This window comes from Corvus moneduloides, chromosome 21 (assembly GCF_009650955.1).
Source record: "Corvus moneduloides isolate bCorMon1 chromosome 21, bCorMon1.pri, whole genome shotgun sequence".
NCBI lineage: Eukaryota > Metazoa > Chordata > Aves > Passeriformes > Corvidae > Corvus > Corvus moneduloides.
In genome coordinates, this window is record NC_045496.1 from 5,300,904 (window position 1) to 5,327,152 (window position 26,249).

Genomic DNA, 26,249 nt, shown 5'->3' on the forward strand with positions numbered 1-26,249 from the left:
ATAAATGGTTAAAAAGCAGCAGCAGAGCAGTTTGATAGGGATGGTCAAGTGTCTGGGACTGTGGTGGGCCTGGAGTGATGCCCAACATGGGGACCTGCTCTTGCTGGGTGCTGCAGGGGTGAAATGGGATGAGCCTTGTTCCCTTCTAGGGAAAGCTGGAATGTGTTGTTTAGGGGTCCTTCCTTCCTCAACCTTGCAATCCACAGGATCCATGTGTCCCACAAGCCACCGGTGATGGGAGGAACAAAGGTTGCTGCTGGGAGGGAGCTGATCCTGTGGCTCATGGAGCTGAGCCCCTCTGGGTGTGTGCGATAGCACTTTCTGCCTTGCTCTCTAATCCTTTCCTAGCGATTCCTGCCACTTGACTTGCTGCCTTTCAGTCTGCACTGGGCAGTTTCAAACTGTACTGGGCATTTTCCCCTGGGCACATCTTCCCATTTCTCCACATTGCATTAAATCTGCTGCCTGATAGCTCAACACTGTGAGCTCCTGGAGCGCTGTTTAACTTTGGCTGCCTCAACTATTTGGTATCACCTTTGCCTGACCACTGACTCCCCCTGTTTTTGTGCTCGGTGCCTGCTCTGCACCCATAGGCCTTTGCTCTCTGGAAAGTGCTCTACAATCTGATGGTTTATTCCTATCCTTATTCCTATTCCTACACAGCTCAATTTCTGTGTAGAATCTGACCCTTCTTGCTGCCTCTTACTTCAATTTCTGCCCAGGCTTCTTGTCCAGGGCAGGTGGGGAAACCACAGTGGCTGCTGATGAAGAGTCACATCCCTATCACATGCACTGACACGTCTCTACTCAGTAAAATATTTATTCCTCCATTATTTCACAAGAGTTGTTTTTACAAAAACCTTACAAAAATTTCCAAAACACAGACATGCAGAAGAAAAAAACAAATCCACCATGGATCTTGTTACAAGTAATTGAAATGTACAAATAGAAAGGGCGAGAGAGAGCTTAGATTACAATAATCCCTCGGTCCTGCTACCCCTCCATGGGTGCAATTTGTATCTCTTCTTGGTGAGTTCAGCATTGAGTGACAAGCTGTGATAAGCTGCCAAAAGCACAGCAAAGGAGGGGGCCTAAGATTAGGAGCAAATGTTTTCAAATATATATATACATATAGATATTTAGTGAAGAAATATTTATTCCCTGCTTTTTTTAGGTTTACAGAAACAGCATCTGCAAACTATTAAATGGGTTTATTTTCATTAATGTTCTCAAAGAGGCAGTGACATTTATATCCCTGTGGTTTCATCTTGTATAACCGAAAAAAGAGCCTTGTGCTTTCCATGGGAATAGGACCCTCCCAGCCTCCTCCTCCTGCCCCAAGTGGTGTTTCTTAGGGAGGATGATTTGATCCACAGTGGATCCCTCTCCCCCCTGGCTTGGCAGGTCTCTGTGCAGTGTGGGGAGCTGCGTGCTCTTCTTCTGGCATGACAAATGGGAGGGATACCAGCCCTGGAAATGTGGATGGGGGCAGAGGGTGGGTATTTAGGGTGACACTGCTCCCTGGATGAGGTGGACAGCGTCAATCAGGCTGTGCCCTCTCCCTGCCTGCCAAGCTTGAGGAGGAGAAGGTAACTATTCCCAACTAGGGGCTGCAGTGTGGAGCAGAGAAAGCAGGGGCTGGAGGCAGCATGGAGGGTGGTTCACCCCCAGCAAGAGGAGATAGGCTCCTCTCCTGGTTCTCCCACCAGGTCTGGGTGGAGCTCCAGGTGCTGGGTGAGTCTCCCCCAGGCTGGCATTGCCCTGCAGTGCAGCTGAAGGCTCCAGTGTCACAGCCACTGGGTCCCACATGCAGCTGCAGTGAGAGCCCCAGTGGGAATGGGAGAGGATGCTCCTGGGAGCTGTGGGGACTCAGGTGGGCACTCTGTAGCTGTGACACTTTCAGCCTTGGTGTCACTGACCAGAGGATGTTTACGTGGAGGAGGCACTTCAGCAATTACTCTATTTGTCCTCAGATCTATTGCTGCAGCCCCCAAACCAACCCCTTCTAGGGAAGTAGGGCTGGTGTCTTCACTGTCCAGGCCACCCCTCTGAGTTGGTGGTGTCCCCATGCTTGGCTGGTGGCTCTTTCCAGTGGGTGAGGAAAGGGTGGTCTGGTTTCCAGTGGGCTTTGTCCACAGGGACACCACACCCCCACCACTCCGGCTCATTCCCCATTGCTGCGGAATTGGCAGGGGAAGGTGGAGGCTGCGTCTCTCCGCAGCTCAGTCCCATGGGCTGGGGCCAGGTTGCCCACCCCGTGTCCATCCCCCTGCACATCCCACCTTGGAGCCTCATTAGGCTGCACAGCAGGATGGGATGAGGGGGAAACCATTTCCTTTCTGCAAAACCAAAAAAGCCTCCCCCATGGAGTTGCCGGTCCCAGACCCCCGAGCACATCTGCGGAGCTGCCGATGGGGAGGCTGTGCCTCCGGAAGGCGAAGCCTTCGTTGGCACGAAGCACTGGGAGCCGCCTACTCAGCTGAAACCCAACAGCTTTTTCCAATTTTCTCCCTCCCTGGGACGGTTCAATGACCTGGGGCTCTGCAGAATCGCTGGCAAATCCACCGAGGCAGGGCAGCGGTGCCTGCATGGGGATTGGCAATGCATCCCCAGCTCACAGGAGAGCTCAGAGGCTCCAAGCAGGTCTGTTGAGATGCTCCAGCTCTGCCTGCCCCTCTGGGAAGGGACAAAGCCTGATGCCATCAGCATAGGCAGCTCCTAAATGCAGGCAGCACAGTGCAGAGGGCTGGCCTAGACTGGCCATGGCATGGGTGAGCCATCAGCTTCCCAAAGTCCCAAACTTTAGGAAGTCCTAAACCCCACACTGTGGCTGGGGTTGCACAAAGAAATGAACACATGGATCAGCTTTGGCACGCACAGTTGAGCGCCGCAAGTCACAGCCCGGTGGAAAGAGGGGCTCATGATCCTCCCACGCTGTCCCTGCGGGAGGAGAAGACCCAATAACTCTTTGGCTCTCTGGGCAAGATACCCAAATTGGTCAAATCCAATAGTCCAAGATCCTTCCATGTTTGGAAGCAAATTCTTGTTCCCTTGGCAAGTCTGTTTGTCCTCAAAGAGCGCGTGGGGGGTATGTGTGTATATATAGCCGTTATTATAAGGGTGTGCGAAAAGCAAGTTTCTAACCAAGTTCGCTCCATATGTGGCTATAATTATGTGCCACTTCGGCCTGGGACTGACTCTACCTTCAGAAGGGAAGGGAAGAGGAGAGAAGATGCGGAGACATTGGATGAGTGGCATGTGTGTTGGGCAGGCAGCGGATTTGTCCTGGACCGGCACAGGAGCTCCACGCTGTATCCTGGAGGAGGCCATGGGATGGGGTTTGCCCTGCTCAGTTCACGGTCGGCACCTGGTTCTGATGGAGGCTGAACTCTTTGGCTTTGAGGCGCAGGCTGGCAATGCTGTTGGCCATGTTCACCCCTTGGGTGGGTGTTGCGGTCCCGCTGGAGCTGTAGGAGGGCACAGTGCTGCGGGGAGGGAGCAGGGAGGAATGAGGCAATAGCCCATGGAGAAGTCCCCATGCCCTTTGTGGTCCTGCTGGCTTCCTGGGCCAGGCTGGCTGCTCCCTCTTGGAGATCTCTCACAAGAACAGCCAAGGCTTCAGCATTTTTATGTGCTTGGATGTGGGAACCCCTCAAACTATGCACCAGGAGGCCCTGCTTTGTGCTTTTGGATGTGATGGCTGAACATGAACAGCTGGGAACCAGAAGGGACCCATGCCACCTCCTGTGCTGAGATGTGGGAAGGGTCAGCACGAGGCCAAGCAAATCCCTTGCGAGGACCAGGGTGCCTGCTCCGGCCCCGAAATGCAAGGAGGCAGGGAAGCCTGCTCAGCGCTGGGCAGCGGATGCTCAGACAGGGTTGAAATGGTTCCCAAGGCCAAGTCAGACGAGTTCCTTTCAGCCTCATAAAACTCCCCAGATCCCCAGCAGTGGTACAGGGCTGCATTCCTGTGGCAGTGGAGTGGTCTCTAGGCAGCCCTGCCCCACAGCCACCTCCTCCTCAGCTCCTCCAGAGCCTCCACCTACCTGTATGGGGAGGTGCTGGTCCAAGAGAGATACTCCGGGGTCAGTGCAGTGGGCCGTGGTGCCATGGGCTGCTCAATGGCTGCTTCTTGGCTGTAGGATTTGAGCAGCGATGCCGATCTGTTGGCCAGCATCGCCCTCTCATTACGGCGGAACTTGGCCCTCCGGTTCTGAAACCACACCTGTGGCAGGGGGAAAGGTGGTCAGTGGGGACCCAGTGCGAGCAGGGATGTCCCAAGCATCTGTCCTATGGATCATGGTGATGTGCAGGATGGAACAAGGGAGGGGACAGTCCCTGCTCCTGCCTGGGGGCAAGGCAGAGGGTGTTGTTTTCTCCCACACAAACCTGTGCTCACCTGGACTCTGGCCTCGCTGAGGTTGACCCTTCTCGCCAGCTCCTCCCGCACAAAGGCGTCGGGGTAGTGCGTCCTCTCGAAGACCCTCTCCAGAGCCTGCAGCTGGCTGCTGTTGAAGGTGGTGCGGTTCCTCCTCTGCTTCTTCTTCCTCTTGGCTGCCCCGCAGCTTGGGCTCAGGCTCTCACCTGTGGGGAAAGAACAGAAGCCGAATGAGAGCCAGACCTCTGTGAGACCCCACAACTCAACCAAGCTCAAGCCCTCCTGGGGGTCTGCACTGCCCTGCTCTGTGCCAGCCATGCTCCCTCCAGGCACCAGGGACTCTGTGGGGAGCAGCATTATGTGCAACCCTGTGATGTCCATGAGAATCAAAACCTATTTTGGGACCTGCTGGAGCTTAGGGTTAACCCCAAAATTTACCAAGGCCTGTGGTGGTTTCACATCTGGCTCAAACCATGTGGACCTGATTTTGAATACAGGTCTCAGTGTATCCTGGGGCTGCACTTGATCCAAACTGGGGCTCGGCTCTTGCTAAGACTTTAAGTCAAGCTTTCATGAACGGTGATGAAAATGAAGCACCGAAAAACCCCCAAGATGCAGGTCTCAGCTCCCACCTCCAGCAACCCTCCGAGGCCCCAGCTGTGGCATGTCCCCAAGGTGACACAGGACTGCAGCCAAGCATCTGCTCTTCCAGCCGTGGTCTTCAGAGCTCAGAACGAGCAGCACCGTGTCTCGCAGGGCTCAGCCTCCGCAGTGTTTATTTCTGGCTTTGCTGGCTCATGGAAACATGAAGCTGAGGGTGTAGTTTGGTTTCTCAGTATTGATCTTGGGCTGTCAGCCAAGCTGAGATTAATCTCTTCTTTGTCACTAATATCATAAGGTTTGGGCAAGTTTATGAAGTCTTTTTCCAAGACACCCAGTCAGTTGCCTGCAAAGGCTTCATGGGGAGCACGACTCGCTGTCGTTCTCCCTCATGGAGGTACTGGTTAATGATTCTTTCTGTTAATAAAGCATCTGGATCCAATCTGTACCTACTGGTGGGAAAGCATTTTGGAATTACTTGAAATGTTAATAATTTTATGACATTCTGATTCATGGCAGGGGTATTTCTGCTCTATATCATTACAGAGGCCAGGGTGGCAGAACTCACCACTCCCTGAGTATGCTCACAAATTAAATGCTTGCTAATAATATTGTGATACTTATTTAATAAGTGCAGCATTTTCAGATGATACTTGAGCAACACACAAAATCTACTGAAAGGGATATTAACTCTTCTGTTTCTAGACACCATCAAGCTGTTGAGCAGGAGGAAACTACAGGCTCCAAGATCTTTAAGGCCAGAAAAACCTTCTTGGACCTTAACTCTGAATAATTCAAGCCATGAAACATCCAACAATAAGTTTTCAATCAAGTACCTAAGACCCCTATGTGCCCAACTACACCGCTCTCCCAAGACCTCTCTGCAGCCACTGGCATTTCTCTGGGTCTTTTATTATGCTGTAGGTGCAATTTGGCCTTGGTTGACCATCAACAATCTGTGCTCTTGTACTTTGGCCATGGCCTTCTTTGTTGGGTAAAGACACGATGGACAGTGCCTGAAATATGCATGGGTTTGAGGCCCTTTCCCCGGCCAGGAAACCACAGGCTGCACTTCGCCACCGATCGTGTTTAAAGGCTCACAAATAAAATTCTCAGAATTCCCTCCAGCACTTGTTCCTGCAGCTTCAAATGTTCTGCCAGTCTCTGCTTTCCAGTTGCCCTTTTTAGTTAAACTCCTTTTTTGGTCCTGTTTTCCTTCAGCGAGCTAATGAGCTGCTGGATTAAAATACATGAAGTCTAGCCATGGTTGTCCCTGAGTTTTCTGGGAGCCTGGGACTGAAATGGGAACCATCAAGCTGGGAAAGAGATACAGGATGTAATGGGGTGAGAGGTTTCCTTGTGGATTTATGACCATGCCACAGGACTTCTGGAGAAATGGCAGATCAGGGTTTGGTTCAAAAGGTGTAGTCACAAGAGCACGCACTGTCCCTCACCAAACTGGCAATGATTTCAACAGAACCCTGGGAAATGTATAAATAAAATTTATAAACCCCCTTTGGCTTCATCCTCAATTTAAACATGGCTGTAAGACTTTTCCATAAGTGATGGTTTCTCTCACCCACTCTAATTTGGCTGAAAGAAAGGAGGAGGAGGAGGAGGAAAGTTTTCTTAAATTAATTCTCAATCCAGTTCTGTAGGATCTGGCCACATTTCTGGCTGGTCTTTATCTCCCCAAACCTACAGAAGGAAGAGCTAAAGAGCCACAGGAGACAAGTGGTGCTGAGTGCTTCCCATATGGGGCTGGCAGTCATGCCAGGATCGAGGTTTAAGACTGGAGTTGGGTCAGGATGTGTCCGAGCACCAGTGGTTCCTGGGTTTTTGGAGACCTGCAAACCCCAGGCCATGCCAGTTTTGGGGCATTTTGTTCAGCCTCTATTGCTGCTTTTAATGGAGGGACCTTCCACACCTTTTCCAGGCCATCTCTGTATGGCATGGAGGCAGCTCCACACATGGAGTGCCTGCCTGGATCCTCTGCTCTGCTTAGGGATGAGCCCTGGTAATGCATCTACATCTTTTCATCATTAGCTCAGGCACTGCAGGCTTGTGGGACCAGACAAATGCCACCCTAACAGCTGGTGGTGAGTGTCTGACAGGTTTACAATGTACAGTCAGGCTGGATCTCTTCTATAAGAGATGCTTTAATAACCTCGAATCAGCTTCCCAAAAATGAGCACAGCCAAGTCCTCTGTGGCATTAGAGAAGGAATGGGAAGGGGGATGAGTTGGGTCCCCCAAAGACACCCTGTCCTCTCAGTGCCATCAGCAGGACTTGGATTTAACCAGAGCTGCTGACACCTTGATGGAGGAATTGGAAACCAGTTCCCCACCCCGATGGTCTTCCAGGAATAAGAATTTGTACTTGCACAAAGTTAAAACCAGCTCACCACCATCACTGTTCCGCCCCAAAGCAGTGCTTGGGGAGGTTATGGAGAAAGCCAAACCCTTGCCTTTGTCAGGTATAATTTGGGGATTCATTTGGGCTGGAGGGACCAGTTTGGTTGGCCAACCCTGAGGTCAGAGGGGCTCCTGAGCCTTCCCTCCAGCCACCTTCCCTGTATTTATCTTCCACTGATTACAGTTTCCGCTGAAAGGAAAAAAAATGCAGGGAAAGGGGGAAAACAGGGGGGATAACATTACTGAATAACGAAAGATGACATGCGGGGGAGGACGGCAAGAGGGAGGCGAAGGGGCTTTGCACAAAGCAGGATGGGCCCGATGTGCATCACAAAAAAAGCCTTCAATTGCCTCAGAGTGTTAGGAAAGACAGGAGACTTTTCACCCGTGATGTGGATGAGTTTTGGGGTGCGGGATGTGGCCTGGGTAACCTCCAGCCTCCCCTCTGGGCTGTCCTGCCTCAGGCAGTGCTGCCCAAGAGCTGCAGACAGCCCGGGAGCAGCACTGGGCCCTACAGATGCCATGGGGTGCTGGGAGTCACCCCAGAACCCTTCTCCCTGTGGGAGCACCAATGCTGGCAAGCCTGGACTGTGCCACACTGAGAACTTGGGAGCGACGGGTCTTGCCCCATTTGCAAAGGCAACACCACCCCTGGCTCAGAGCCGTGCTGGTTCAGCTGGGCCAAGCCCCCTCCTCTGACCCTTGCCTTTTCCCTCTGTCCTTCCATTAGTTTACATAGGAAGGACTCGGCAGGTCTCAGCCTTGGTGCTAGGCTTGCCAAGGGGGGCCCTTACATTGGCAGGGCCCCCAACCTCCCACAGATGCTGTTGAGCACTGTAAAGAGGTAATTTTCACTCGATTTCCACCGAGGCTTTGGTTCTGACTTACGAGCTCCATTAGTGCACAACAAACGGCCTCAGAGCAGCTGCGATCCAGATCAACCAGCACTGAGAATCCAGCAGCTCACTCACCTGAGCCCCGGGAACACGGGCACGGATACTCCCTGGGGATGTCTTTCAGGGATGGGCTTTATTGCCAGCCATGCTCAGTCTCCCCTCTGGACACCCAGTTTGGGAGGTTTCTTTGCAAAATGCTCATCCAGAGGGTGGTGGTGTTTGCCCAGCACCGTCCCTGCTACCCCAGAGGGTCACTTCAGCCAGCTGCCAGCCTGTCTCTTCCCCAGGTGATGCTGCAAACCCCTCTCCCTATGAGCACCATTACATCCTGAGACAAGTTTTCCTGAGTCCAGCTCTACCACTTGGCTTTGGGGTGCAAGTACCCCCCTTTTTCAGGGACCAGGTCAGAATGCAGCAAGTTCAACCCTCTCACACAAAAAGCCCAGGCTACATCTCCTCCAACGTGTTTCATTTTCCACCGCACCGCAGCCGCCACGGCCCTGAACAGTTTTCTGTCATTAAATTATTTCACACGTTCCATTTATTTGCGAGCAGTTTGCCAAAGACCCTTTAAGCTTTAAATTTTTCACACCCCCCCAGCCAAAATGATCAAATCTGCTGTACCATTTACTTCCCTACTACGCCTGGAATGGCATTTTTTTCCTCCTTTTTTCTTCTTGGGTATAATTTAAGGGTTGAAATAGCCTGGAGGGAATTAGCTGTAAATTCTTCCTAAGACAAATAAATTCAGCCCTCTAAGTTTCTATGTTTTTCAAACTGTTGAGAGACATTTTGGGTTTGTTTTACTTGAAATAATGATCGTGGCATATCTGACCCTCAGGCTGCGGCTGGCTCTAGCCAAATAAATAGCTTTTATTAATTAAGGTTTATCCTTAACAAATAAAACCCCAATTTGATCTCGGCCGGCTGAATTAGCAAAAATAAACAACGGGTTCTCTGGGCACTTGATGTGGATTTAACAAATTAACGCTGGGCCTTCATCAGGGAAGCCGCAGGGTGGTGGAGGTCTTTTACAGCCAAGAAATCCTTTGGAAAAACAATGTATTTCGTTTCTCCCATGGTCTCTCTCGGTAAACATGTGCACTCCCTTCATCCCTTTATACACTCGGGGGAAGCGAGGAGAGCTCCGGCGATGACGTCTGCCAAAGTTTCATGTGCAATTGTTTAACTTGTTCCTCTAAATCATGCGATGGGGAGGAAGCATTTCCCTTCACACTGCAGCGAGCTGCAGCAAAGCTCTGGGGTTTGGGAATTGCCCCTCCGTGGTGTGTGCCCACTCCAGCTCCTTTTTATCCCACAACCTTCAGCTGAGACACCCGAAGCCAAGGTGTGATTTGGGGGTGCATGGGCTGCCAAGTGCAGATGATCCCTCTTTCCAGCAGCTACTTCCAACACTGCTCTGCCTTGAGAGCAGTTAGGAAAAGCCTGGGAACCCGGGGGGGGTTTTATCAGCCCACACTGGGGCTTTGCAGGAAGGAGGGACAGCAGGAGGGATGCTCCACAGGCCAAACGGAAGCTGGGCTCTTGTCCCTGCTCATGGGCGCAGGAAGGATGGGGTTTGTTGCAGAAGGGATGGTGCGAGATGCCTACACCATAATGGGTCTTTAATCTCCCCGAATCATTTTGGAAAGCCTGAGGGGCTGAGAAGCAGCCAGGAACCTGCCCCTCCACATGTGCTGGGTCACCCAGGTGCAGTGCCTTTCCTGCACCCACCAGCGAGCCCAGCCTGGGTGCACAGGACCAACACAGCACCAGCTTAGGGGCAAAACCGTATCAGTGAAACCCCCATTTTCTGCATGATTTCACCCCAGTATCCAGGGGAGAAGCCCCTTAGGGCCACCAACCCCTGCCCACAGGATACCGGCCCCAGCTTTGCTTGGCACGATGCTGTGAGGTCCAAACCCATCCTGGGAATAACCATGGCCATGGGGAACAAGGTATCCCTGGGGAACAAGGGCTGTCAGCCCCTCCCCAGGCTCCCCCACTGCTGGGAGAAGGCTCCCACTTCCTCATCCCGACCCACTGCCGCTCTCTGTTCCCCCTCCAGTGCAGCCCCAGCCTCACAAAGACCCTGGGAGTGCTGAAGGCTCTGGGGGGAGGTTGAAGCTGGGGGGGTCCAAATGTGCTGAGTCCGAAGGAAACTTTCTCAGCTCAAGTGGCGTACATGAAAAATTTAAGAGAGGGGCAAGTCCCAGCTACTGGAGAAACATTACAGCAAAATGTTTCCGAGGATGTTTCACCTCATTAATTGTGAAAAAACTGAAACGCTGACACGTTTTTACAGGCTGCCAGTTTTGCTGGGGGAAAAGTGTCTCTGTTAAAAAGGAGCAGCAAAAGCCTGGACCAAGAAAGAGGCCAAGGCTGTCCCGGGGGGGGCCTTAGCCTGTGCTCACTGACAGGCAGCAGCAGCCTGTTTTATGGTTATAGAGCTGCCTCTGCACCAGCCAGAAACCACCCAGCACTGCAGTTTGCTACCCCCAGCCACACAGACACCCAAGTTTTGGGAAGATCCTGCTCAGCAGTGCTGCAGCCCCAGGCATGTTCCATGCACAGCCTGCACCCCCAAAGCGCAGGAGGTTTTCCCCTTGCACTCCTGGATGGTGTGTGGTGTCTGAGCACTCATCACAGCAAGTTCAGCTGAAAGTCTGAACAAACAAGGAAGGTCCTGGCTGAGCCAGCAGCATCCCTGCATCTCAGTGGGGATGTGTCCAACCTGTGCTGGTAACTCAGTGGTGGCACTGAAGCGCTTTTTTAGCTCATTATTAGTGCAGCAAATGTAGTGGGAACATGATGCTTAGATGGGTATTGGGAACAGAAGGAACGTGAAAAGGAAGATTCCCATGTCATGGGACACTGCTTCCCCTAGGGATGGTTCCAGCCAGCAATTAGCCACCAAATTCACTGCTGAGAGCTGTGAGTGGATTCAGAGCTGGCTCTCCAGTTGGCTCTGGAGCAAGGGCAGCCGTGCTGCAAAACCCAGGTGCACAAGAGGGACAAGATCAGGAAGTCACAGTGAGGAAGGAGGAAGATAATGAAAACAATGAAGAAGGGAAGCAGATGCTGGAGATGCCAGGTGAGAAACCAGCTGGCCAAGTCATGTGCTGTGATTTAGAGAGGATGCCCTGGAAGTTGAAAACTGCTGAAAACCACAGGGCTGCAAGCAAAGCCCTGAGGCTTTGATGTGCTCAGGAGTCCCTGAACATTCCCAGCACTTCCCACCATGCCAGAGGCTACTGCCCCGGCCAGAGGCTCCTGCACAGCCCAGCACGGTGCTCACCCAGCTGAGGCCAGGCCCCAGGAATGGTGTTTTGGCAGGGCCAGCTCCTGCGTCAGCGGAAGCATTTAATGAATTAATTGCAGCCACATTCCCTGAAGGAGGAGGCAGGGTTGGTGGGATGCTGTCAAGCCTCAGGGAGGGGCTGGGGAACATCTTTGGCCACAAAGCTCTGGTGCAATAAGGAGAGTAGGCTGAGCAGAACAAGAAGTTCCTGTCCACTGTCACAGGGATCTGGGAGAGATGGTGCCACCTTTTTCCTGGGGTGAGAACGGCCTGTGGACAGACCTTTGGAGAAGGTGACACGGACACATCCTGCTGCTGGGCTCACTGGCTCAGGATGCATCCCAGCATCCTGGCTGCAGCCCCAACCCTGCACGAGGATCCAGACCACAGAGCCTGGCACCATCAGCATCCCCTGACACGCCTGCTCCAGAAACAGCCTCGAAAGCCTGCAACAGCGCTGGCACCCAGTGCAGGGCTCACCAAGGCCTCTGGCTGTGCTTTCCCAGCCGCCTGGCTCCTGCACCCCGGGAGCCGGAGCCGGGGCCATTGTGGGGCCGCGGGGCTCAGACTGCCTGGCTGCGCCCGCTGACAGTGGCACTGGCCCAGGGCAGCCAGCCCGGACCCAGAGTGCTGAGAGCACCCCTGGGGCTCGGTGATCTGCAAGAGAAATGTTCCCTCCCAGGACTGTGCAGCGTGGGGTGACCCCAGCCTGGCACAGGGCTTTCGGGAGCTGCCAGGAGCATCCCGTGTGTTCACAGGAGGCTGTGGCTGCAGCCTGACACAATGGGCTGTCCCGGCTCCAGAGCCACCACTGCCTCCATTGTGTCAGCGCTCCATGGGGACAGAGCTGCGGAGGAGCTGAGCTGGGGCAAAGCTGGGGTGCTGCTCCCCAACGAGCACCCAATTTGCCCCTCAAGGCACGGTGAGGAGGAAAGGCTCCTGGGAAAGTCCACTGTCTGCACAGATCTGCTGGGGACAGTGGCTTTGAGTGGTCAGGATCAGGCAGGGTCTGGCATCTTCCCTGCTCATAGCAGGGGAACATGCAACTCAAAGGGGTTTGCACCCCTCTGGGGTCCCTCTTTTCTTAGTTGGGGCTGGGGTCACACAGAGCCTCCAAAAACTCATCTGCAGTGGTGCCAGTCTGGATGTCCCCTGAAAATGCCAAACAGGGGAGAGGGAAACAGGATAGATATTGGGATGAGTGCTCCCAGCTTCATGCAGGGATGCTCCGAGAGGCTGTGTCAGACCCAAGGGCTCTTCAGGCGAATGTTTGTGGCTGCAGGGCTGGGGGTAGCAGGAGCTGAAGCCCTCCCAGCACAGCCAAGCGCCTCAGGAAAAGACACTGTGGTGGGTTTGACTGATCCAAGCCAAGTTCCGAGCAACACCGACCAACGGGGGAGCAGGAATTTTCATTTTGTTCTCCTGTGAATCTGCCAACCCCCACGGTGGAGGCCCAGGGACCCAACAAAAGGCACTGGCTCTCCCCCAGCCACCACCAGCCAGGAGCCTTCCTGGCAAGGAGACATTCACTGCAGAGCTTGCTTTCATCTCCCAGCCAGGAGACCTTCTTGGGGTGGGATGACAGCAGTGCTTGGGCTGTCCTGCACCTCACACCACTGCAGCACCCTGGGATGCTCCTGGGGACACAGCCCCCGGGTGTCCCTTGGGGATGCAGCCTCCCCACTTTGCCAGCTCGTTAAAACAGCCGAGCGTGGCAAGTGGCAGCACCGTGGTGGCTCACAGATGTGCAAATGGGCCTCTGTGGCTCAGGGAAACAGCCAGCCCAGACCCTGTGCCCAAAATGCTGGGATTTGGGTCAGCCCCAGGCACTGCAGTGAGTGGTCTGGGCAGGGGGAACAGCCATGGTGGCTCCCCATTAGCCACTGGAGAGTGGGATGGTGGGACAGATGATGGGCGATGCCAGCACAGACCCCACTGCCCTACATCAGGGCAGAGCACGGCAGATGCTGCTTCCCTTCCCATCCCACAGACTTTTAGGCACCATTTGGTGCACTCATGATGCAGCCACAGAGGTGCCAACATCGCTCACACGCAGCCACCTGACGTAACAGGTTACCTGGTTTCCCAGCAGGGCGCAGACATGTGTAATTAATTAACACTAATGAGACTCGTGCAAGCACTGGCCCAGGAGTAGCACCAGCCTGCGCTTGCAAAGCACCACCAACCCCCTGGATTTTATGCAAAGTGAGTTTTCCTGGGGGCTGGGAAGGGGATGGGGGGTGCCTCAGGCCATCATGGTGTTGAGAGCTCACTGGGACTTTTGCTCAGTGTTTGAAAAATAAAACGAAATCAGCCGGGGCTGCAGGGCAGGAACGTTGTGTGGAGGGCTGGCTCCCAGCCAGGGACCCCTGGCATGGCGATCCCAGCCTTCCTCTCCTCCCCAGCCCCCCCAAAAAGGTGGTTTTTTGAAATTTAATAGGCAAAAGCCCAAGCAAGCCAGCCCCAATGGCATCTGGCACTGAAACCCAACACCAGCCCCACGAGGTTAAAGCAGAGACCCCATCGCATCAGGGTCATTGCCAACAGAGGGAAGGAGATGGGTGGGACAAGGGGGAACGATGAGAATCTCCATGGTGTCCCCTCCTGCTGCCCACTGCCCCAAGTTGCTTTTATTTTTTGAGGCCAAAAGGGTGTTTTTCACACTCAGGCCAACAAATCACGGAGCGCCCATTTGATCAGTGAGCACCAGCAGCTGCTGAGAACCCGTTCCATGGCCACCACCAGTGGACACCAGCATGTCTGGCCAGGGCATGGGATGGGCGTGAGCCCCACTGGGACCCCATCCCAGCCCTGCTCCAAGGAGGACCCTCGTGGGCGCCTGCACGCACAGACGTCCCAGAAGCCCCTGCCAGCAAGCAGCATCGCTGTCCTCTGGTCTGGTTTTCATTTGAGGTCGGTGGCCTCTCGCCAAATTTATTGTAAAACATTCATTTTAATAAGTGGCTCGTATCTTTTTTTCTTTTTTTTTTTTTTTTAACTCAGCCTGGTTAACTGTTTCCAGGTTAAAGCAGAACCGTGCACGGCGGGGACGCTGGGGATGGCAGGGATGGCAGGGGGGACAGGATCACAGGCAGATTGCTGGGGGCAGGTGTCAGCCATGGGGAGGACACCAGGGGATGACAGGATGGAGACAAGAACATCAGGGTCCTGCTTCTACAAAGGCCAGCAGAGCTGAGACCGTCACCTTCATCACTCCAAGCCTTCATCCCCTCCAGGTCCCCAAGGAGACCAAGTACCCTCCTGCCCCGCTGGGCACCCTGACACGCTCATACAAAATTAAAACTTACTGCCCAATGGGTAATGGGGTTATGTCGAACATGCAGAGGGCTTCCCGAAGTGGACGTTGCCTGGTAGTTTAGTTTCAACATTTGTTTTAAGTTTTATAAACCTCTAATACTAATAGAAATGCTTGAGTGTCTTTTAATTTAAATGAAAACATTTTTTTTTTAATTTAAAAATTCCCCTGAGGTATTTACAACCCCCAAATTACAGCCATGTGGCCGGCCCAGATGAGAAAGTGAAATCGGTGAGGAAGGAGCGTGGCAGCTGCTCCAAGCCCAGCCCAGCACAGCCCTGTAGTGGCTGTCCCCGTGTCACCTGTGTCCCCTCCACAGACTCTGCTTCACACCTTTGCTGGGGACATGGAATCCACGGAGTGACCAGCCCCTGGAGCTGTCAGCCACGGCTATCCCCAGCAGGATGGCATCCTTCTGTCTTTCTTGCCTTCCTTCTGTCCTTCCATTTTTGTCTTCTCTCTGGAGCACAGTGGGTTTGGGGACAGGAGCTGCCCATGACCCATCCTGTGCCCTCCTCAGCTGTGCTGCTGCCAGACCAGGCTCTTTGCACCCCACTGCTGTGTCCGGGGTCCCCTGAGCGCTCCCCTGCAGCATCACTGCTACTGCCACCCCCGACTCAGTCCTGACAATGCCCTGTGCAATCCCCCCTGCTTAGCAATGCCCTGCCCTGGGGTACAGTGTGATTCCCCTGAATGGCTCAGTGCAACATGACTCCCCCTGCAGAGCCCTGTACAGCTTGGGGTGCCCTGTAACCCCACACACACATCCATTGCAGAGCCCTGTACAGCTTGGGGTGCCCTGTAACACCCCACACACATCCATTGCAGAGCCCTGTACAGCTTGGGGTGCCCTGTAACCCCACACACACATCCATTGCAGTGCCCTGTACAGCTTGGGGTGCCCTGTAACACCCCACACACATCCATTGCAGAGCCCTGTACAGCTTGGGGTGCCCTGTAACCCCCCCCACACACACCCATTGCAGAGCCCTGTACAGCTTGGGGTGCCCTGTAACACCCCACACACATCCATTGCAGAGCCCTGTACAGCTTGGGGTGCCCTGTAACCCCCCCCACACACACCCACTGCAGAGCCCTGTACAGCTTGGGGTGCAGTGCAATCCTCACCCCACCCCAGCAATGCCCTGCGTGACCTGTGGCACCATGCCGACCCCGGTACACCTTGGGGTGCAAAGCAACCCCTCCAAACACACACGGCAATGCCCTGAACAGTCCAAGGCTCAACAGGGCTCCCCCCGCCGATGCCCTGCACAGCTCGGGGTGCAGTGCCCAGCCTGGGCTGGCTCACGCAGCCGAACCCCCCCAGTCCCAGCGGTGCCTGCGGGGAGCGCCGGGCTGTGCCCCCTCCCCAGCGCCCCGCTGCCATGTGCTCCCCGCCGCTCCCCCGGCTCCCCTGCCATGTGCACTCCAGTTTCCTTGCGTGTGAAGCCTGCAGCCTCTCGGATTCAGTGGCTGGAAAGGATGGCGCCTCTCCACATCTGGTTCAATGCGCGAGCCTGGCGCCTGGCTTAGCCACAGTCTCCATTCAGAGACACACAGACTTTAATAGACTCATACAATTCTTCCTGATCTATCACTGCAGCCGCAGCTGAAAAGCTGCTTTATTATATGCACTCAAAGGGGGATGAGGAGGGAAGGGGAGGGGGCCGGCGGCTGGCGCTGCCGCTCTCTAAAGGCTCCCAGCCCGCCCGGCATCCCCCGGGACCTGAACTGTCCCCCCCAGCCCTGCCCTGCCTCCCAGAGGCTGTTTTCCCCCCAAACCCGCAGGAAAGAGCAGCACCGCAGCCTCATTATCTCTCCTGCTCAATTAACACCCTCCAAGCTGCCGTTTGCACCCGCACCGTCCACGGGTGGGGCTGCAGGGGACGAGGTAGCAAAGGGGACCCCGCCTGTCCCCCTAATGTCCCCAGGATGGTTTCACTCCCCCACAAGCTGGAGCAATTTCTCCCAATTCCTGCAACATCAGCATCCCATTTACCCCGCAATTCCCTGACTGAGGATCCGCAGCCGGAGCTGTCGGCAGGGGCTGCCCGGGGGGTGAGGAGCTGCCCCACAGGCGATGCCCCGGCAGGTCCCAGCGCTGGGCTGGTTCTCCCAGGGGCAGCACAGGGCAGGGGGTATCTGGTGAGGGATGCTGAGCATGGACAGGGCATTTCGTCACGCCGTGGGAAGGCTGGAAAACATCGCCCGCGGTCATGCGTCCCTCGGGCAAAGGCAAACATCGGGAATGCCTCAAGGGCGAGGGTAGGAATTTTTGTGTTAATTCTCGGAAATGTAGGGTTGTCCAGTGAAAAACAAGCAGTTTTGCAGTTTTGGGGCGGTCCTGGCCGACAGGCATCAGAAAACCGCCTTGAAACCCCAAATCAGGCCTTTCTCCCCAAAAGCGTTGCTGTTCCCATCCTCCCTGACCCTTTCAGGCACCACCAAGACCAGGGGGGTGGCTGCCTCTGCCCGCCACACTTCCACTCTTGTTCCCAGTTGCTTGTTCCAGCCAGGAAAAACCTGATCTGCATTAACCCTGGTCTAAATCCTTGCTCAGTCCCAGCTCAGCCCAGCCATAACCCACTGCCCCAGCATTTTAAAGGATGCTCTGATCCAGTTCCCTGGCTCAGGGATCCCATCCTGGAAGGATAACTCCTTCCAGCTTCTGCTCATGCTGCAGGGATGGAATGAGGTGCCCGTGTGGGGACACCAAGCCTCTGCCAATCCCAAAGCACCTGAGTCCCATCCTGCTTCAAACCTCACCCCTTCGGCTCAATGATTTTACAGCTCTGGGGAGATAATTCCCCGTGGCTGAAGGAAATCAGCCTCGGGAGAAGGGGTGATCAGCCCCACTCCCTGGGAGAGAGGAGGGTTTCTAACGAGGCAGCCTCAAAGCCCCAAATCATTTCATCAGCCTCCCAGCTACAGACACACGCCCAGGCTCTCTTAAAATGCTGATTCGTTGAAATTCACCCATCTTGGCTGCGCAGAGTCGAAATTTCATATTTTTCCTGTGAATCAGCCCCATTCCCTGAAATAACAGCCCAAAAAGAGAGGGGAAATAGTCTTGCACTGAGCTGTTCCTGGTCGAGCGAAACAGAACAGCCCAGGGGGAGACAAGCAAGGTGTCCCTGCACCCCCAGCACCCTCCTGGGCTGGGCATGGCTGTGTCAGGGGGTGTCTGAGCTGCTGCTGGGGACTAAAGCACATCAGTGGGTGCTGCCAGGACTCCCAGGGAAGTGGGGCAAAGCCTTGTGTCCCCACAATGTGCAGGACCCCACCACTGTCCCCTCTGGACACTGTCATGCTGTGATTCTGCTGCTGGAAAGTGGTTTCAGAAGGAGCATCCCCCACAGCAATGCCTGCCAAAACCTGGCTCACTGGGGGTGCCGAGCAGCGAAAAATCCCAGCAATGAGAAGACGGGGAGAAAAGCGATTTTCCTGCCCTCCTGGCCAAGGCTGCTCCAGCTCTTGTGCTCCCCCAGCAAGAGGGGAGCCATCTCCTCACGCCCTGGGTTTGGGTTTTTTCCCTTTACCCTCTGGCAGCAGCTCTCCCAGCACAGAAGTGAGCACGTGTGGGGATCCCGCAGAGCCCTGCAAGCGCTGCAGGAACGTGCTGGTATGTGTTTCCCTGTGCCCTGGGGAGGGCTCAGCATGGGCAGGGCAACTTCCTGGGGCCCCTGCTCCAGCCCAGAGCCCCCTGAGCTGGGGCGGGGGGAGCCTGGAGCCCAGGTGGGGGTGTTCAGCTCATCCGGGGGCGGATTTTCCCCAAATCAGAGCCCTGGTGTCACCAGTCAGTAAGAGCCTGACAGCACCCAGGGCACGGGAAGGAGTGGATGGTGACCCAGTGTCACCATGGGAGGAGCAGGAGGGTGAGTGGGTGTCACTGTGGGAGGGGTGGGATGGCGAGTGTGTGTCACCCTTCAAGGCTGGAGGGCACAGGGAAGCACGGAGAGGAGGTACCGGGGTGAACCCCATGCCAGAAGCTCCACGAGACCTGGGGTCTCTTCCAGCTGTGACTCCCCTCCCTGCCTGTGCCTGGCAGTGATTTGTGCTGCTCTGGCTGGTTTTGTAGGGTGGTGACCTAACTCAGCCCCTTACCCTGCTCGTGCCATGGGAAAGCAGCACTCCCACCCCACTGCAGTTTTTGGATAGGTGAGACCGGAGGAACCAGTTTCCTCCTGTCCAGGACAGGGGACCATGTGCAGGACAGTGGTCCTGTGGCAGAGGCACAGGATAAGAACCACAGTGCAGGGTGTCCCCAGCTAGGCAGGGGGAAGCCTGGCTGCAGGGAACACACTGCAGGTTGGGGCTGTCCCCTGTCCCCTGCATCAGCCTGGGGTGTACAGGATGGGTCTCTCCCCACAGCCCCTTTATTCCTGACTGGGATATGCTGGGCTCCCTGTGAGTGGCTGGAAACCTTCTGGGTGAGCTGGGACCTGCCAGGCTCCCCGTCCATCCATCCATCCATCCATCCATCCATCCATCCATCCATCCTCGTCACCAGTCTTGCACTAAGCACGAACAAATGTGGAGGGCTGGGAGGAGGGCCAGGGTGGGGAGCTGCCACACGAATTAACTGGCACTTACTAACGGCTGATGGACGCTGCACTGGGGACCTGCCAGCATCAGGCACTGGACAAGTGCTGTCCCCTCCCCTCGGGACCATCCCACTTCAGCAGCCCCAAGGGCACATGGGGAAAATCCCCTTGTCTGGAGGTCTGCAGCCCTCAGAGCCCTCCAGGCAGGGGGGTGTCCCCAGACAGGCGCTGGGGACAGGGAGGGTGATGCCTGGTCACTGAGATGGCTCCTGTCCTGCTGCCACCCACTCGGCTGGGCTGGCCTTACAAGGACAGAGATGATTCACCTCCCCCTCTGCTTCAGATGCCACCATTCCCAGCTCTGCCAACAGGGACTGTCCCCCCCAAGGGCCCTGCCAGAGATCTGCCAGCCTGGGAGGGCAGCCAGGCACCCTCAGCTGCTGCTGTTTTGGGAGTGGTGAGGGATGATGGGTGCTATAAACGCTGCACCCCAGCCCTGCTGCCCCACTCCAGTGTATCCCAACCTCATCCCACATGCCATGGCAAGCAGGATGTGGTGCCACCCCGAGCAGCAGGGACCAATCCCTCCTTTAGGGAACAAAAGCCTCTCCTTGGAGAGCTGAGCCACATCTATCAGACAATTCTCAAAGCCTGTTCCCCTCCACAGGGGCTGAGTCGGGGTCCCTACACCATTGCCTGTCCCTGGTCAGGCATCCAGAAACCACAGAAAGCCTCCCAGCAGAGCAGCCTGAAGGATGTCCAGCAGTTTTGGGGCTGTGGAAAGCAGATGGGTACTGGAGAGAGATGTCTCATGGGTCTGGGGTTACAGGGCAGGGGGGCCTCAGCTGGGTCCAGGCACAGGGGATCGGCCACGAGTTAATGACGCTGGGTTTAATTGTGGCCGAGCCATCTACGTGCACAGGTGTCCCAGGGAAGGCACATCCCGGCCGTGGTGTTACAGAGCTGCCTCCTGCCAGCGCAGCCAGCCAGGTCAAGGTGTCCCCAAGCTGCACCCACATCTGATGGGGACAAGGGGTATTTGGGAAGGTAGAGCAGTACAGCCAAACTGTCCTGGGAGCCAGGACCAGCACAGTCCCTGGACTGGAACACCACAGGGACATCAGCTGGGATGGCTCTGCCTCAAGGAAGGTACCTGTGCCCTGGGAGCAGTTTGGGGCTACCTGGGGCAATTAGCCACCACTTTAACTCCAGGACCAAGTCCATTTTCCCCTCTGATACCAGGTCCCTGTCCCTCCCTGCCTCACTTCTCCCTTTTCAGCTACCCTGGTTTACATAATTAAAGCCAATTTGTTGTAACAACATCTTAATCCCCTCTGCCCCTTGGAGTGCTACTTCTTCTCTCCTCTCCTTCATCACTGCTCTGCTTAGCATCCTCACAGCCCCAGAAGAGGTCAGAGGGTCCCAGGGGATGAGGAAGGGGCTTCAGGCACTGTTCTAAAAATGGGATGTCCAGGGGCCACTACATCTCCCTATCCCACTGCCAGGTCCCAGTGGCTGTAGCCAAATAAATGGTCAATGCATGCCTGCCCCATGCCAAAGGATCCCCTTGGAGGGGCCACAGCTCAGCTGTGACAAAAGTGACTCTGAGTTTTCAGCCCCAAAGTGGCTGCCGGAGCCAGTGCACAACTCCCTCTCCCATCCCCAGGCGGCACCAAAAGTAAGTTCATTGTTTGAAAAGCCATCAGTCAAGGCTTGCTGGCTAAAATTACCCTCCTGCTTTATCATCTTGAGAACATTAAGGGCTGTTGTTAACAGATGTTTCGCGTTACACATTATTTGTTAGTCTAATGAAAGGAGGTGAACAAGCTTTCAAGACCTCAGAAGTTGTGCCGAAGGTTTTCGATGAGAGGCTGTTGCACCACTCCAGGGGAGGATGAAGATGAGGATGTGGATGAGCTCTCGCCACCCTGTTGACTTTTATTTGCCTGGCTTGTGGGATTTCTGATTTTTGGGTGTCGTGAGAGCAATGTGTTGCAGAGATATTTGTGTTCATCATCCCAGGAGGATGCGCTGGGTACTCTCAGGGCCAGTTTGGGGCTGTGGCCAAGGCAGGGCTGAGCAGCCCCTCGGCTGGAAAGGGAGTTGGGCATGGCTTTTGTGCTCAGTGCCAGCGGGAAGGGATGTGCCAGCCCTGCAAGGAACTGCAGAGAGGCTGCTCCTGGAGAAGAGGTGTGCCAAGGGCCCCAGACTTGGGGCTGCCTCCACCCACCCTCTCCAGCAGGCAGGGCTGCGGGGTGGGGGGCCAGGTGAGCTCAGGAGGGGGTTGAATCCCCTTCTGCAGAGAATAAGCCCCTGCCCTAAGCTTCTCTGGCCGTGCCAACCTCCAGAACGGAAACTTCTCACTGCTGCTTCCCTGGGGAAGGGGAGGGGGGTTTGTCAGGGTTGCAGCCTGCTGGGCACGGCCTGGGGCTGCCTAAAGCATCCTTGTGCCAGCTCTGCCAACGCAGCCCCCCAGCCCCCAGCGAGCCCTGCCTGGGGCAGGGGCACCAGCAGCTTCACAGCAGGTTCAGGGCTGCTCTTCCTCCAACCCACAAGCACAACGACCCCGATGGTTCGTGGCTGGAGCACAGAGCCACATCCTGCAGAGAGATGCAGAGGCACCGTGTCCACTTGCGTTCTTAACAAACCCACTGCCACCAGCTGCGGGGCTCCAAACCTGCATCTGGCAGAAAAACCCCACAAAGAAGAAGAGGAAGATGAGAGAAAACCCTGAGAGGCTGTTTTGCTTCAGGACGCCAATAAAAGATAAGGTTACCAGTAAAAGTTCCTTTGCTGTCATCGCGTTGATGCCGAAAGCATCGCAGATCTGGAGCCAAAGGCTGGTGCTCACAATGCAGCACTTTTGCCTGGTATTTCGAGTCTCCCCATCTCAGTTTAGGAAATTGCATCCCAGTTAAGGCAGTGCCAGCAGGTAAGAGATCTCAAAGGTCCAGTTTTGCATGTGCACAGGTTCTTGTCTCTGTTTCCTTGTTCTCCTCCTGCCCACTGCTCTCAGCTCCCAGGTATTTTTCAACATCAGAAATGCTTCCACCACTGGACAGCTTGTCAGAGCATTCCAGATGCTGATGGTGCCTCCATCCATGCAAGCTTGCCGGAACAGGTGCTAATGGGAAATAATCTCAAATGGGCCAGCAGCGCTGGGATTTGCAGACCAAACCCCAGGGCCCTTGCCCCAAGAAGAATGGGCTTTTAGGGTGAAAAATGGGCTTGTAGTGATTGTGCAGCCTCTCTCTCTGTGTTTTGTATCACGCTGGGTCCACACTGAGTTCTTTGGGTGCATTAGGAGCCCAGCAGGGCGGTAGTTTCTCTGCTGTTTTGCAAACAGCCCTGTGAGACCAACTGACTGCTGCGGGCTGGGCTGGGTTTCCAAAAGCTGTGCTGACCCCACACGGAATATTGTCCCCCCCTACAGACCCACAGGCAGGAGAAACCCTCCCCACAGCCCCAAAGCCACTGCCAGAAGTACAAACAAAACCCAAGGGAAAGGGAGGGAGGGTGGAAAACAACACTGAAAATACCAGATACCATCCCAAAAAGCAGCGCCCAGCCTCAGCCAGCCCTCAGCAGCACGAGCAGAGGAAGGCTGGGGGCTCAGTGGGGCTGCTCCATGAAGGAAGGAGGTTGTGCAGGGAATGAGTTGTGGGTTCGAGAAAGATGCTTTAGACCTGAACGCAGCGTAGGAGCCACGGGAGGGGACAGAGAGAGCACCCAGGGGGGACTGAAGGGACTGAGCCCCCTTCAGCAGCAGATTCCCGGGTGGGCTGTGCACCCTGGCCAGGCATAGGTCAGACCCTCGGCAGGGCTGTCAGCACCCCAGGGCTGTAGAGAACAAGCCTGGGGTAGCACAGCCCAGCCGGGAGAAAGATCTGAGGGGTGCCACCCCTCGGGGAGGGCACCTGGCCCGGGCTCCGGGGATGGCGGGGCTGCACCCCCACCCCACGCTCTGCCTCCCCTCTGTCACCTCTGTGTCCCGAGGGGACACTCTGCTCGGGGGGGCTCTGGGGGCTGTCGGCTGCCCCTGTACCAGGGCTTTGCCCTAAGGATGGGGCGAACCCTCCTCACCCCCGCCCCAAGACCGGAGCGGGATGCGCGGGACCGGCGGAGCTGCGCGGAGGGATGCGAGCGGGATTGTCCCGTTAAAAACGCGCCTCCGGCCAGGACCGAGCGCCATGAAGCCGCATCCCGGGCCGGTCCCGTTCTCCTCTCCCAGCCCCAGTTCCGTCCCCGTTGATCCCGGAGACGCGCAGCCGCGGCCGCCGGGACGGGACCCGCTGCGCCCCGCTCCCCACGGCCCCGCCGGGCCGCCCCCGCTCCCCGCGCCCGGAAACCGAGACGGGGAGCCCCGGGGGAAATGGGGACCCCGCAGGCCGCGCAGCCCCGGACCGACCGCCCGGGAACGTCGCGTACCCGACACCTCCGGTGCCGGCGAGGAGGCGGCCGGCGCGGGGTCCCTGTGCCCCCTCCCCCGCTGCGGGGTCCCTGCGCTCTCTGTCCCGGGTGCGGGGTCCTTTTCTCACGGTGCGGGGTCCCTCTGCCCCAGCCGTCGGGGGGGGGGTCGGCACCCTCGCAGCTCGCCCCGACGGGGGTCCCCCCTCCCTTCCACCCGCTTCCCCAGTTCTCCCCACTCCGCCGCGGGGGGGACACCGACCCCTTTTTGTCCGTGGTGCCCGGCCCGCGGCAGGGGGGACGCGGCGGGGACACCGCATCCCCAAAGCTGCCCCATCCCCGGGGAGCCCGTCCCGGGCCGGCGGGACTCACCGTCCTGGGGCGCTGCCTCGCTGCCGCTGCTGCCTCCCGACGGCTCCGGGATGGCCTTGCCGCTACCGGCGGGCGGCGGACCGGCCGCGGGGGTCCCGTTCATACCGGCCGCCACCTCCTCCAGGTCGAGGAGGTGGCTCACGCTGAAGTTTTTCCGGCTTTGAGCGTTTTCGGGCGGCTCCGGGCCGCGCACGGCGCCGGGGGCGAACGGCTTGTCCATGGCGAAGGCTGGCGCCGAGTCCATGGCTCCCACCCCCAGCCCGCAGCCCACCCCGAGGTGCCGGGCCGCTCCCCGGCCCCCTTCCCCTTCCCCACCCACCCCCCCCCCAAAAAAAAAAAGAGAAAAAATTATAATAATAATAATTTTTTTTAGATGGGGGGGGGGGGAAATAATCACAGCTGCCCTGTGAGTCCGGCTCCCTCCCCAGCCCCTGTTCCGCCTTGTGCTGACGTCTGGGGAAAAAACCACGCTCCCAGCCCAAACTTTCTTCCCCTGCTCTTTGCTCTGGAGCTGTTCAAACAAACGCCCCTGCTCTGAGCCGAGCGGGGCGGCCCCTCGCCCCCCCCCGGCCCTGCGACCTGCCCCCCTGCCAGGGACCGAGCCCCGCCGGCAGCCAAGCCGCGGAAAGGGGGGGCAGAGAGGGAGGGAGACCCGCTTTCCGCCCCCTTTCTCTCTCCCTCTTACCCCATCCACATCACACCCCCCCCAGCGCTGTTTTAAGTGCTTCTATCAACAAGTGTAAGTGGCTGCGCTCCGTGGGGAGGGATGGGGTGGGCTGGGAGAGGGGCTGGAGGGAGAGGTGACCCGCAGGTTAGCGGGGGACACAGCCCCCCTCCACCTCCAACCACTCCCCCTCCTCCGGTCCCCATCAACCCTGGAGCAAGGTCACCTCTCCTGGGAAAAGCCTGGCTCTCTCGCCTTAATGAGATAATTACGTCCTGCACCACAGTTAAAAACTCATAGGCTGCTTCCCTTGGGGTTAGAAAGAAACCTCCCTAATGAAAACCAGCCACCGGGAAAAAGGAGTTTTTCCTCTTTAAAATTGTATATATTTATATATATACATATATATACACACAGATATGCAGGGAGGAGGCAGTGGGAGGGAGGGAGAGGGGCAGACCCCGGGGCTGGTTGCTGGTGTCCGGAGAGGGCTGGGCTGGCGGCGATGAGCAGAAATCGAAGAGGTTAAACAATTATTCCTTCCGCTCGATTGCAGCCGCTCTCCTGCCCCGCCGCTGCGGGCACATATGGACAGGGCTGCGCAGGGTTCCACGCGAAACCTCCAAGCGAGATCGGCCGGCTCTGAGCTCATAAACATCGCTACTCCAGCACGGCCGAGGGAGGCAAACCCCTGGCTGAGTTATTTTAACATTTGTCGAAAGCTTTCCTTGCGCTCCCTTCCCCTTCAAGTCGGAGGCGTGCAGATTTTTAAGCCAGCCAGTGCTGCCAAATCTGATCTTCCTGACAGGGAAGCAGCTTCCCAGAGCTCTCCACCTTGGAAGGGGTGTAGCTGAAGGCAGATTTTGGCTCTCTCCAGCTCTGCGGGGGGCTCCTCCAGTGTGCAAACAAGCCAGCCCAACCTCTCTTCCCCCTCTTTTTTTTTGGGGGGGGGTGGTCAATTTTTTGGTTCTATTCGTCCAGTTTGCTGGCCCTAGGGGCACTCTGGGAGTCAGCTCCGGCGTTTGGTTCTGTCCCCTCGGCTGGTAAATCACGGGCTGGTGTCACACTGCTTCTGCTCCTGCTTCCCTGTGGGTGCTCCCAAAGATGGGAGTTTTGCCCCTGCCCAGCACCCAGCTGGACAGGTCCCTGTCCCACCGTGCAGGGCAGTTCTGCACTCTGTGGGTTTTAGAATGCAATAAATTGCCACCAACCTTCCTGGCTGCTCCGTGCTCTCAGGGAGGAGATGGCTGCATCACCCTGGGACCACCAGCCCTGGGGGACCCAGCACAGCCTCGTGCCACCCTTCCTTGTCCAGGTACCTGCTTGATCCTGCTTTTTTCCACCATGACTGCAGGGA

General features: G+C 56.3%; 2 protein-coding genes across 2 annotated transcripts in view; one reads left to right on the forward strand and one right to left on the reverse strand.

The window, feature by feature from the left end:
- The window catches only part of PTGES (prostaglandin E synthase), a 31,523-nt gene extending 25,031 nt beyond the window's left edge, over positions 1-6,492 (forward strand). Inside the window, exon 5 of the mRNA XM_032131091.1 lies at positions 5,684-6,492. Coding sequence (XP_031986982.1) covers position 5,684 — 1 coding nt within the window. The 3' untranslated portion in view covers positions 5,685-6,492. The remainder of the gene's footprint in view (positions 1-5,683) is intronic.
- On the reverse strand, positions 805-24,505 carry PRRX2 (paired related homeobox 2). Its single transcript, XM_032131086.1, has 4 exons — positions 24,229-24,505; positions 4,400-4,584; positions 4,047-4,225; positions 805-3,485 (listed from the first exon to the last, which is right to left on the reverse strand). The coding sequence occupies exons 1-4, from the start codon at positions 24,470-24,472 to the stop codon at positions 3,350-3,352; spliced, it is 744 nt and encodes a 247-aa protein (XP_031986977.1). The 5' UTR covers positions 24,473-24,505; the 3' UTR covers positions 805-3,349.
- Between the last annotated feature and the right edge of the window lie 1,744 nt (positions 24,506-26,249).